This window comes from Lates calcarifer, linkage group LG2 (genome assembly GCF_001640805.2).
Source record: "Lates calcarifer isolate ASB-BC8 linkage group LG2, TLL_Latcal_v3, whole genome shotgun sequence".
NCBI lineage: Eukaryota > Metazoa > Chordata > Actinopteri > Centropomidae > Lates > Lates calcarifer.
Genome location: NC_066834.1, coordinates 27,051,151 through 27,064,968, shown reverse-complemented (window position 1 = coordinate 27,064,968; position 13,818 = coordinate 27,051,151). Strand labels below are relative to the sequence as shown.

The 13,818-nt window shown below is 38.6% G+C and overlaps 1 protein-coding gene across 1 annotated transcript in view; it reads right to left on the bottom strand.

Moving 5' to 3' along the window:
- The window catches only part of LOC108877732 (CUB and sushi domain-containing protein 1), a 364,150-nt gene that overhangs the window by 228,725 nt on the left and 121,607 nt on the right, over positions 1–13,818 (bottom strand). The window contains exon 3 of the mRNA XM_051077721.1: positions 13,584–13,696. Coding sequence (XP_050933678.1) covers positions 13,584–13,696 — 113 coding nt within the window. The remainder of the gene's footprint in view (positions 1–13,583; positions 13,697–13,818) is intronic.

The following is a 13,818-nucleotide window of genomic DNA, read 5'->3' as shown; positions in this document are numbered from 1 at the left end:
ACCTGCGTAAATGCCATGCAGTGATTATGCTGCGTAATTATGCTCTTCTCTGGAGTAAACATAATCACGCTAAGATATCACTGCTGTCAGGTGAAAGCTGCATATTTCTAAAATGTCAATTTTTTGTGCACTAAGAAAAACATCCTCCTTTTAAACTGAATGACAGTGTTGTTTTGGCAAAATGCAAAAGGTTTTAGAGGGTTTTATTTGCCTGAGAGCCTGAAAATTGTTCTCAACTAGTGGAGAATAAAGTAATTACTCTGCTAATTTGAAAGCATAAAAATCACAAAAATTGGAGTTAGAAGGTTTCAATCCAGCAGTAACAATATACAGAGTATTTCACATTAGTAGAGACCATTATTTATTTGATTATGATGTGCTTGTGTAGTTCATGTTCTCCACACAAGATACTGTACATACGTTCATCTTTTCCCTTTCTTTGCCCTGGGTCCTTTTTTTCTGTATTTTTTTCTTTCTGTCTTTATATATCTCTCCTGCTCCTTCTCTCGCTCCATAAAAACAATAACTACTTATGGCGGTTAGTTAAGCTGAGACAAAATGATGTCTTGAGTCCTTATGTGTGTGTGTGTGTCTGCAGCTTGTCTGCAGTGTATATGTCTCAGTGTGCATGACAGTGAGACCACCCTAGGGAGAGGTATGTCTCTCTCTCTCTCTCTCTCTCTCTCTCTCCATCTGTGTGTGTGTGTGTGTGTGTGTGTGTGCGCGTGTGCTCTATTTTTAGGCACATCTCAAACAGAATGCATCTTGGGAAAAGGTACGAGTTCAGCCAAGCGGGCGAGATTCTTAGGAGTCAGTTCTCTCTCTTTTCTCTTTTTCTTCTTTCCCTCTCCTTCTCTATTATCTCTCCTTTCATCTCTTATTTCCCCCTCTCATTCATCCTCTCCTCTTCTTCTTCTGTTCCATGACTGAAAATTTTCTCACTACTTTCTCACTACTCCCATCTACTGACAAATAAAACAAATACACAATTTATCATTCAGAACTTTGTAGGGATGACATCAAAACAACCAATCAAAGAAAAGTAGTTACTACAACTAGGTACTGCTGCCTAACTTTAAGTGTAGGTGTCTATTTTTTAACCACTAGCAAAGACTTAATTGACTTGGAAGACTTGGAATTCATGTGAAAATGACACAAAAAGCTGCCTAGCATTTACTCTCTCTTTGGTATTCTGTGGATGCTCTCCATCTTTCACTGCAACCCCTCCTCTCCTCTGTTCTTTCTCTCTCGGCCAGAGAAGTGCTTGGTATTCTAGGGATTGTCTGCTCCTCTTTCCTCTCCAGTCTACTCTCCTGCTCTCCTCTTTTTTCTCACTCCTCTGCTCTTCTCTCTACCCTCACTTCACCTATCTTCCCTTGCTTCTTGATGAACCTTCTTTGTTTCTCACTCCTTCTCCCCTGTTCTTCCTTCTCTCCTCATTCCACATATTTACATCCTCCCCTTTCCTGCTCTCATTTCTCTTGAAAAATATTCAGGTTTTGTTCCCACTGTTTCTCAGAGTGACTAAGCATTGATCTCTGGTTGTTATTTTGTGGTGCAGGCAACACATACATATCACATATAGCTACATACATGCAACATTATGCATCTACTGCATCTAATTTTCTGCTCCATCTGTTGTAAGCACCATAAAATTGAGCTACAGACCCACATGCAAATGAGCAAAACACACACCCATGCACACACACACACACTCAGAGACAGAGAGAGAGAGAGAGAGTCAGTGAGACTCGCTGCCACACACAGACTAAACAAGCAAGGTGTAAGGTGTTCTGAGAGTTATTGAATTTGGGGGGGGTTGCTGGAACTGTCCTCTGAATGATCTCTACCTGAGAACACTGCATATTTGTATTAATAGGAGCTAAATGGAATTGCATCATTAAAAATGTGACCATTAGCCAGGGCTAAAAGGGGCAAAAATACAATCGAAAAGACTCAGAAAGTATCACTGAGAAAGCTGAAATTATTGATGATGGTGAAAGTTGAAGGTGGTTTTATTATTAACATAATGCATTCAGTGTTGTCCTGCCTGTCTTGTACCAATGCAAGCTCCTGAAGGTGTGCTCATACAGAAGGCGAATTTTCACCTCATGCCAAAATACCGACTGTATGACTATGACTGATATCAGAAGGAATGGACGGACATGGTCATTCAAGTTGGAGGACTTGTTGTATCTGCAGGATATAAAATGGAAATAGAAGATGGTTACTACACTGGCTAATACTGTAGAGGTAAAATTGTATTCCTATGTGATATGGAAGAAATGACCTTATAATGAAATGTATAAAGAAAGCCACAAGCACAAAAGCCGAACATCAGAGTCCAAAGTCAAGCACAAAAAAAGTTTGGACAGATGTCAGGGGTGAGAGTTGCATTTAATTTTAATAAAATATGCAGACTTTGAAATGCAGGATCCAGAGACCTTACTGAACTCCACTCCAAATTTCATTCTGCATTCAGGAGAACGTGTTATTTGGAATTTCATTTTAGTTTCTACAGCTTTGCAGCTCCTGTAAAACGCCAGCTTGGCTTTCGCTATTATTATAACAGTACTGTTATCAAAGGCTGAAAATGATCAACACAGTTCTATCAGTATCACCAGTGTAGTTCTGTCATCACCATTTTAACAAAAGCTGGTATTAAGGTGAAATAAAAAGGCAATACGCAAAAATAAAATGTCCTTGTTTCTTCTAGTGAAGATCAAGGTCTTTTAGTGATGCTACCACCAGAAGGTTACTGCAAGACTGTTTATCATACGGCTGTTTGCATTACTTTTAGCTAGGTGTACCTAATAGACTGGCAAACTAACTAAAATTAGTTTGCAGTGCACATGCACAAAACAGTTTTTGGCTGACACATGATATAAATAATAATTACTATTAACTATGTATTTATCTACATCTGGTGCTGAAAAAATAAAATCTGAAATGTAGGATGTAACTAATGTTGAACATGAAGTACTGTTCTCTTTTCTCCTGCTTCCTCCATCCTTTAAAACATTCCAAAACACAGAGAGAGAACAAGACACAATAAATGTAACTGCCAGTACTACAGTATTCTGCTATAACAGCAGACAAAGACAAACAATTACAATTACAAGTATATTACAAAAACATTCAAAAGGCTATCACATTTGAATTGAAGTATTATACTTGATATTAGAGTGAAAGGAAAATCTCCATCTCTATCCTCATCTGTGACCCCCTGTTAGGTCTAGACTGAGACTTAAGATCTTAAGACAAGAAAAGAGTCAATTTGTCAAGAAAGGGATGTCCAAGTTATCAAAATTTCATAAAGATATTCACTGGAAACATTTTACAAGCCGCAACCGGAATTTGATAATAATAATCTGCCTCTTTCCCTTGGATGGCACTGATGTGTTAAAGATTTAAGGTGTGAGACAGAGCCAGAGTTAGAAACTCAGACAGTGAGAGCCAGAGAGAAACTGAAAGCATAACTGAGAGTCAGAGAGAGCGTGGCTTAAATGACAGTAAGCGAGCCCTTTCTGTCTTTGATTGTCACACAGATTTTATAAGCTCTGCTTATCATCAGAGAGAGAAACATAGAGGATAAAAAGGGGACATGAAGATATGAAAATGCAACAGAAATCTTTTATCTCTTTCCCCCAGTTCACATTAGACTATTACAGAGCAATTGAACTGCACTGAATTGTAACTGGTGGGATTTACGAGATAAGAAAATTTAAACTTGGGGGGTCCCACATCACATCATCAGATAAATCCCAAACTTTATAAGTCTCTAAATGTCTCTAAATTTCTGAAGTTCACTGAATGTGGCATTAACCTCTGAGGTCAGCAATGTGATAAACAAATGCACAATATGTCTGTGAGGCAGTAAACACATACTGTATATCATAAAAAGTCCTAAAATTCTGTTTTCTTTCCAGTGACTTACATTTTCTAGGTTCAGCATATAAGCTAAACTATGTGTCTGTGTGACTTTGAAAACACAATTTCTGGTAAAATATTGAGCAGGAAAATCAATACCACTACAGCATCTGTAGCCTCAGATAATCTCCTTCATGAATCATCAACTTAAGTGTTTAATGGAATGCATGCCATCCCACCTGTCTGAGTGGGACCCACCCCAGGATTAGGGCTCAATTTAAAGTGGCACCAGTGGTAGCACTAGTACAGTGGTTAGAGAATCAAGGAGGAAAAGGAAATTACCTGAGAAAAGGTAGAGATCAGAGCCTTCTTGTCAAATCTGAATGGACTTAATAATTACAAGGAGAGGCCCATTAAAGATGGAAAAAGGATTTCTCTCATGTGGACCTATTCTCTGGTTTGAGACTGGGTGAAGAACATCAATGGACTGAAGGAACACACAATAGACATGAGACTTGTTTTGTGAAAATTCCTGCTATGACACTGTAAATGTATGTAAAAACATAGCTTTACTGCAACGCAGCACAAAGTATGTGTATATAAATATATATGTGCATACATGTGTGCATTTCATGGAGAAAATTGTGGCTACAACTGATAGCAGGTAAGTCTAAGGTGTGAATTCTGATGTATATGGTTCTGGCAGAAAGTTTTCATACCACATGCCTAATTCAACTCTGAATATGGTCCAATATCTTTAGCTGCTAAAGTATAGCTGTCTAGTGGACAACAAAACAACAGTATGGGTGTCCTGAACATTTCCCAGGGGTGACTGACCACATATCCCACCCTCTGGTTCCTGTGCTGAGAGACCAGTTAGCCCAAACAGGCTGAGAATAGCACATAAAGGGTGTTAGGTTCAAACCACTTAGATGTCATATTGACTTTGCTGCATGGTGGGAAGTTGATTACCCACTCACAACACTCACTACAAGTATGTGTGTGTATGAGAGTGAGAGAGTATGTATCTTGGCCCTGACAACTCGCTTTGATGACGGTAGTATCACCCTTGGACACTCCTCTGCTACCCTACCATGGACATATATACACACACACACACACACACACACACAGCAGGATAGTTGACATTGCTGCTTCGATCGATGTAGCTGACTACTGCTGGCGTCAGTAACAACAGCGTTATATGACACACTCCCACAGTGAAGAGCTTCCTATGGCGTTCCAGTCAATATGGGTTAATGGTGTAACGGACTGCTTCTCCCTTTCCTCTCTCACACTCACTGTCGCTCTTTCACCTTCTTTATCTCTCCAGCACATACACACAAACACACACATGCATACACACACAAATATGTAGCAGCATCTGACTATCCAAGTTGAAAAATCCACCAGTAGTCCCTTCCTTCCTTTAATGATTTGCTGTGTTTGCTCTAAGAAGCTTCCCTGCTGAATCCATTGGCTTTGACTAAACTCGCCAACCTATTATTCTCAATGAAGGGCACACAGATACTGATAGGAGCAGGGGATAACAGGTCGATAGTGAGCTAAAATAGGCCATGCACTGGTAATAGAGAAATGCAGTAAATGTCAGTCGTAATCATAATCATTGATATCCTGCTGAAAAAAAAACACACTCTTCAGAAATGAAGGGAAATGACATTTTCTACATTTTATGTATCATTTGTCTCAGTTGGTTCCTGCATCGTTTCCATTGAAAATATAAAGGGAAATTACAGCTATATTTTTATGAACCTAACCTGCAGACACACTGAAAATGGAAATGAGAATCTGAGGTGTTATAATCTTCTTTTCATGTGTGTGTTTGCTTATGTGTTTTCATTTACATATATGTGTGCAAGAGTGCTCTACTTTAAGACGTCCTATTACATACATCAAAGAGATTTCCATAAACATCATATTATATTTACATCAAGCCCATTAATTGCAGTCATCTTAGCCACTTCAAACAGCTAATATTTTACATGTATATATAACCCATTTCATCAGTGTACATGCAACCCATTTCCTCAACGAGCTAATCAAAAGGAAATCCAAATGAATTTATTTTCTTTTGGACTGACTGAGACTTGTTTACCCTCTGACTTTCACTCAGATAGATGGAGTCTGTGTTGCTGTTGCCAAATCTACAAGCTCAATAATTCTCTGACCTAATGAAAGCAGTTATTATTGTGAATCTATAAATGCCAAATATAGAACACAAGCATTTTACTGCACCAGCAGCTACAGTATGTTCAGAGGAAACATACCCTGGCAGAAGTGTAGTTGATCATTACTGTTGATTATATTATCCAGATGGATTCTAAAAGAGACTTTCCTCCTGTAAAAAAATGACCACACAGGTCATCTGTGTGAGCAGCTTATTACAACCCACAGTTACATTTTATTGTTAGGCAACCTCTAAAAGGTACAGTCATTATGACAGGAGCAAAGGAGGAAGTCAGGTGATGTTGTTTAAAGAGTGACAAAGTCGAGGTTGGGGGCGCATGGATGGGCTGACAAAGCACAGGGCTTTCACACAGGAGACCACTGTTTCTTTTAATCATGACTTTAACTTTGTGTTTATTGTTGTAATCATGACTGAAGAAGTCCCCTTACAGAAGTCTCTACCATGATAACTTCCTAAACCTCACCAAGTAGTTTTTGCAGTAAGTAGTAGTTGGAGGGTAATGTGCGATGGCAAGGTAAGGAAACAATGATTGGGCAAAATTTATTTTGCAAGTCAACACCTCTTTTAGCCTCTGGTGCTTGTGAGCACAGAGGGTGAAAGCATGTTTTAGATATTGAAAATACATTTTTCTTTATGGCTAAAACAAAAAAAAAAAAAAAAGCAGCCTGATCTCTGAACCCTGATATCTGATCCTTTTCAAGCTTTGTGTCAATCATTCTTTATTTAGCAAGCTGGCCAGCTGGATCTACTTTGGAACCAAACAGTCTGGTCGACTGTCATTCAAATAGGGACATTACACAAGCCAGTAGAAAAAACAGCATGTGGTGAAAATAGGTTTAGGAATACAACGTGCAATGTGGGATGAAGTATACGGTTAGAAATTAATTCAGGTTGTGATTTTGATGTTTGTCACTCATCCATTTCACCAAACAGATAATACTCTTCCTTTTTATCAAATGTAACAAGATAACATACAATTAGCAATAATATTATTATTTACTTTCTTCTTTTTATTGTTCTCTATTAGAGATAATAGAGCAGTCCACATAGAACAGCAACAGGAGACCTGGTGTGTTTTTTTATTTTCCAATATTGTTTTTTGCTGGCATACTTAGTGATGCATCATCTCCACATGAAGGCTGCATTATATATCTTTTGAACATATTAATGGAATCTGTAATGATTGATCGGGCCACCTCCTGTTTCTCTTTGAGTCTTTGAGTATAAATACACCTGGAGGCGGGAATAAACTTAATGAATCAATAAATAAAAGCAGTGGTGCTTTCTTTCTGTTTGCTCCTTAATGAGGCAACTTGAAAACTATTTGTGTCCAGTAAATTTCTGATGTTACTCAGCCTGGTGAAGACCGTAGATCAGTTGTCTTTTCAGCTGCTCAGGAGCTGCTGCTAACAGGACAGCTGCTTCTGAGGACAGCGACGGTCAAACATAGATTGGAGTCGGTGTTGACTGAACAGATGGATGCTGACACATCACTGATGTGAATTTCCAGCAGGAGTCTTGGACGCTGGCAAAATATGTGAAATTTAATCAACCAACCAGCTGACAAGCCAACCAAATTACTAACTACCTAACAAACTAATTAGCAAAAATAAAATGTGATAAATAATGTGTAAATGAAATCATAACAATTACTGTCAGTCTAAGCAGCACCTGAAATGACATTCTATATATAATAAACACTTTATTGGTTCATCATGACTATATTATCAAAAATCTGTCCAAAACCTTATATTTGAAAATTACTCCTTCAAATACTTTTTTGTCAGTCTGCCAACATGCCATATTTTACATTCAGATTATGTCACAACTCCCATCTACAGTAGTGCAATTTTCTGCAATAGCTTTTTGCTGCCCTCTGAGATTTAGTAAGGCGAAACTCTGTGAAATAAAGGCGCCACTAAGAAAACTATCTGGCTTGAGGCATCGGAAAAAACTCTAGATGAATAAATCTTTTTCATGTGTAACATCATGTCTAAGGACCTAAAATCCCAGAGCAGGAGGCTGCGATCTTTTTGCATCTCGTCCAATGGTTGGTGGCTACAGGGCTGTTGCCACAGTCTGTGCAAAGCCTTGCATCAAGTCAGCAAGATTTGGAAGCTCCTAGAAGTGTTTCTAATGGATTCTACACTAGTCTGCACAGCAGAGCGAGAGAGGGAGGGAGAGAGAGAGAGAAAGAGAGAGAGAGAGAGAGAGAGAGAGAGGAGGTGGTGGTGGTGGTGGGGGGTTGCAAATGCCAACACCAAAGGGGATGAACTTCCTGCAATTTTACAGATATACACACATTCAGGCACGGCCACTCACACATTACATGTTGTAATGCAGTGTAAAAGTGATACCCCATAATAACCTATACACGGTGACATGCTGAGTATTGCCGTAACAACATTAAATGAGAAAAAACAAAAATACCCATGACCTGTAACACATGCTCTGGAACATGTACACAAGCATAGGCCTGCCTCTCTCACTCTTCGCTCTTCTCTTCTGTATTCATGTTTTCCTGCCTTTATTCTCCCTCTATTGTTTTTCCAGAGTGATCCCTATGAAACCTCCAATGCATGTGTGTGCATGTTTGTGTATGAGCCTTTATGTGTGTGTGTGCACTTGTGTTTAATGTGCAAAGTCTCTTTAAAGGGTTTTCAAGTTGTGTTTTTCACAGAAGTCCCTCACCAGGAGAGGAAACTCTGCAGTTAGCCTAGGGACTGTAAAATCTACACTCTGACTCTTTCTCTTTGTGTGTGTGTGTGTGTGTGTGGTGGGGATGGGTGGGGTGTTTGGGGAGCGTGGGTGTGGAAGGTTGAGACTTTAAAGTTGATGTTTCTACTATGTCTTAAAGGTGGTGGTGGGAGTCAACAATCCATCTCTCTCTCTTCCTCTCATACATCCACGCACAAATCTTGTGCTGTAGTGCATACTGTACATAATTACAGTGTATAATTAATAGGCCAAGTTAATTAGAGCACTTCTCTTGTACTCTTAGTCAAGATGTTAAATGAGAATTGTTAAAACATCTTTTCTCCTGAAAATAACTGGTTTTATGATTATATGTATACCAGCTTTACATAGCATTTACCTTATAAAAATACATTTGTCAGTAAAATAAGTTATTAATTTGGTACACATTTTATATTATTTTTTTACTTTGTATATATAATATGTTGTATTATACATTCATAATCATTTAGAATTAAGATCTGCCATTAATGTTTAACCCTTGAACCATTAAACATATTTATTTTATAACATGTCACAGCTGCACTGACACAAGCTTCCAACACATTAACTGACTCTCATGAAATAAAAATGAAAGACGTTTGACCCATTTCTTTGTTAATTTAGTCAATTCACTTGGTCAGATAGGGATTGGAAGTAGTAAGGAGACGACTCCTCATTTGGTTCAAGACAGTTCAAGAAAGTAGGGCCCTGTAACTACTGGGTGCAGCCTCTCTTCTTATAGGTAGGGGCACTTAACAGACGCCTAGGGAAAGTGCCGGTAGCGCTTCTTGTTGCTAAGCGACAATTTCAAACTCATTTGAGGTGAGGCAATCTTTTACTAAAATGTTTAAATATTTATAACTCTCAGCATTTGGAACCATGAGTGCTAAACACGTGTTAAGCTTCCAGCTTTGAAAAACAAAGACATTGTGGAGAGAGGGTCCAAGTGGACACACAACACAGGGCTTAATCCATATTGTTTCCGAAAAAAAATCCATAGCTGTGGCTGTGGGTCTAACTCCTGATGAAGCAGCTGTAAGAGTTTTCACTCAATGACTCCTGCACACAGAGGCAACAAATATAAATATTTAAAATTATTTTATGAGGTTTTTTGCAGGGGAAACAGACAGAGATGGTGTGGAAGGAGATGGGAGAATTACATGCGAAAAAATGCTCCATCCAGGGCCCCAGTGCACCTGAATACAAAATACAAAACACCATTACTGTTAATAAAATATGAGTGAAGCCCTCAAATCCTCTCTTTTTAATTTTATGATGATGATATTTAGTGTGTTTGTCCTCTTGAATAATGTGTTTTACTCCTAATGTGGCGAAGACACAAACTAAAAATATAAACAGATGTAAAATGCCCTCCTGCTGTCAATCTCCCCCTCCTTTGTCTTCCTAGCCATCTCTCTGTCTATACTCTTCTCTCTTCACACCTCTCTCTCTCTGTGTGTGTCTGTCTCTCTCTCTCTCTCTCTCTCTTTCTCTCTCTCTCTCTCTCTATCCCTCACTCTTCTCTGCTTCAGGGGAAATTAATTGATGATTATCTTGTCCTTCAGAGCTGGTTTGCAAACTTGCTTTTTTATCAGCAAGGCCTCACTTTCTACCACTTATAGCTACATTTGACCCACCCTCTTTTCTCTCTCTCTGTGTCTCTCCATCCATCCCTCTCTCAGGCGACAGGGGTCTTATCGTTTAGTCCTGTGTTCAGACTTATACTTACAATTTAGTTTCCTTTAATAAAAGGACAGAACAGAGAAAAGATTTGTTAACAGAGCTGGTTATGTTAACATTACCCAATAGATTCTTTGTTAGTGTGAATTAGTTTGAATGAACAGAAGCAGAGAAAGAGTTGGGAAGGGAAAGGACAAAGTGGAGGGAGAAAAAAGGTGTAGGAGAGAATTAAAGAGAAGGCAGTGGCAGAAGAGGGAATGAAGATGCTGGAAATAATTATTTTGAATAATAACTATTGTTTATCTAAATCAGATTACGTAGATTTAAGTTTTGTGATTCTTTTGTGTTGATTTTTTTTTTCTTTTTTCGATTTCATAAGAAAATTGCAGCCTGAAGTCATAGCAACAACAGGGACAATAGCTAAAATACAAAGACACAACCAATAAAGAGAGTCACAGCACACAACAATGGTCCCAATACACAAACTTTCCTTGAGATCTCATTTGTGTCCTTGGTTTGTGCAGCCCAAGCATAATGATAAATGTTAGAGGATCACTCTAAAACATTGCTTTGTTTTTGTTAATCTGAACACGAACACTGCTGATGTTACATTCCCATCAAACATTCAACTCATGATTCTCGCATCATAGGTGGTCCCACTTTTTTTCATGGTTAGATGAAAACAAACTTTTGCCTGTCTAACTCTGCAGACTATAACAAGCAGTCCAAATTAGAGATGAATCGTGGATCTGCTTTGGATTCAGCCTAACTGATGACAGAAACAGAGGTGCCTAAAACCACATTTTTTCTATATCAAAGTTTGGACTGAACAAATTGAGCAAGCAGTTGTCAAGTTATGGCAATGTTGGTATTAGTGGTCTTGACTTAACAGGAATTAGTTACCTTTTAGCATTACCTTTTAAAATGTGGTTTAAGTTACACTGGCAGAGGCACTCCTTCACTCTCTGAAATCATCTGCCGATTTGAGATGCACAACTCATTTAAATCTGTTCTCTCAACATGTTGTATTACACATGCAATTACCTTTTCAATGCACAATAACTCTGTCTAAGTAAATTGCATTACATTTGCCAAAGGATATGGTCTATGATGACTGTTTCTCATTTGAGAGATGCAAACCTTAGAACACTGTAAATTGATTAACTTTGCCTCAAAATGTTGCTTTTTGTGTAACTGCATTTTGCACAAACAACAGGTCCATAGTGTTTAGTGTCACAGTTTATTTTCCCACTGATACCCTGCTGTGAGACGCGTGACTGAACTGCATCCTCTTACCTCTATACTGAGTCAAATATACATCTTTTTTATTCACTGCATCCTTTTCTTTAATTTCATTATTATGAACAGTGTTCGCTCTCTTATATTTGTCTTGGCTTTCAATAAACTCCAGTAATGCTCGCAGGCATAGAAACAATGCAGACAGCTAACCAGTTAGCTTGAACACACACGTATCAGGACTGATCACATGACTGATGACTGATCTCACATACACAGAAAACCAAAAGATTTAATAAATGTCATGCCTTGTCTTGATGCATGAATGACATTTTCTTTACAAAAACGCACACACACACAAACACACCAACACACACATAAATAGAAAAGCATTTACACCAACAAATACACAGTAACACACACAGACATGAATCATTTTTTGATGTCTAGGGCATCAATGAAAAACAAAGCAAAACAGAAAAAAAGACATTAGCAGAAAGACCTGTCAGTTAAACACACACAACCTACACACATGGATGTGCACGCATGGACACACACACACACACTCCCAATCACTCCTGAGGCAACAAACACACAGAGGTCCCCACAGATGTGAATTCAGAACAATGGAAAGAAAAAATGAAGACAAAGTACTTCCTGGAGAAAGGTTTAATAGCTGTCAGGTTTGTTTTCAGCATAGACAAACACACAAATGACATACATCTATGAGTACACACACACACACACACACACACACACACACTCAGGAGTTAAGTGTGTATATCTGGTCTCTTGAGTTTGTGTTTGATATTTAGAGTTCATGATTCATAGATGAACTGTTATACAAGCGTAATGGAGCACCCCTGTGTCTGTGGACGTGTGTGTGTGTGTGTGTGTGTGTGTGTTTGTGTGTGCATATATCTTCAAAGGTCAGGGTAAGCATTTGTGCCGCATCCCAACAGGCACACAGACATAGAACAGTCTTGTATACCACGTTAATAACACACACACATAAGACACACAGCAAAACAACACACAGCCAGGAATTCACCACAACAAGCACAGATGTGAATGTGCACCTCTCAGTGTAGAAATATGAATACAGGACTATATAATATGAATACATATATAATGTATAGTGCCAACTGATGGAGGGACAACCAAGATAGCAGCTCTGGGCTGCGAGCCAAGAGTTGCCTACACAGAACTATTAACATGAGCAGTCATTCTCATAAACAGGGGTAGAGCTCTGCAATTCAATTTCACCCTGAGTCCAGGGAAATTTGCTGCTTGCACATCACTGCTTATTTAACTAATTTTGATCAACAGATGAGTTCGCCCCCTGATTTCTCAGTGCTATTAACTGACACAGAGTCCATTAAAAACCTAATCCTTTCTATTTTCTGATCTCAAACAACACCAGGTGATTTCTATTAAGGCAACGATGATTTAAAACATTAGGCAATGATAAAACATGAATTCAATATCCTCTAATCAACAGCAACTGTAAGCAAAGTGTGGAGCACAGCCATCAATTCCATCAATGTCATTAAAGTTAGGCCAAGCAACTGCCACCATCTTGTCATGTGGATACAATATATAACTTCTAAATACATTGCTTGTTGTGCGTACCTTAGGTGCTAGTCAGTAATAATCACAATCTAAATGTCCAGCCTTATTTTCATTATATGTAGCAGATTGTGTTACTGTTATTCACACAAAATTCAATGATTGAACAAAGAAAGTTCAATCACCTTGCAGGTCAAATCTGTCATCACTATTGCCTCAGAAACTGTCTGTATATCACAGCCAGCATCCATCCTTCACTGTGCACACTCACACACGGTCTTACCTTCGTACACAGCTTTGAAGCCCTGTGCACTGACGGCAAAGTCTGTGGTAAACCACAAGGCCAATATAGATCCACTGCTGACTATAGGGGAGGGCAGCATGAATCCTGATAACCTGGAAAACACAAAAAAATACTTTAAAAAATGCATCCCTGAAACACAGCAAGACAACTGACTGTTGACTTATAAAAGCAAACAATGAGGCGACATCAAATGTGAAAACAAACAAATAAGTAA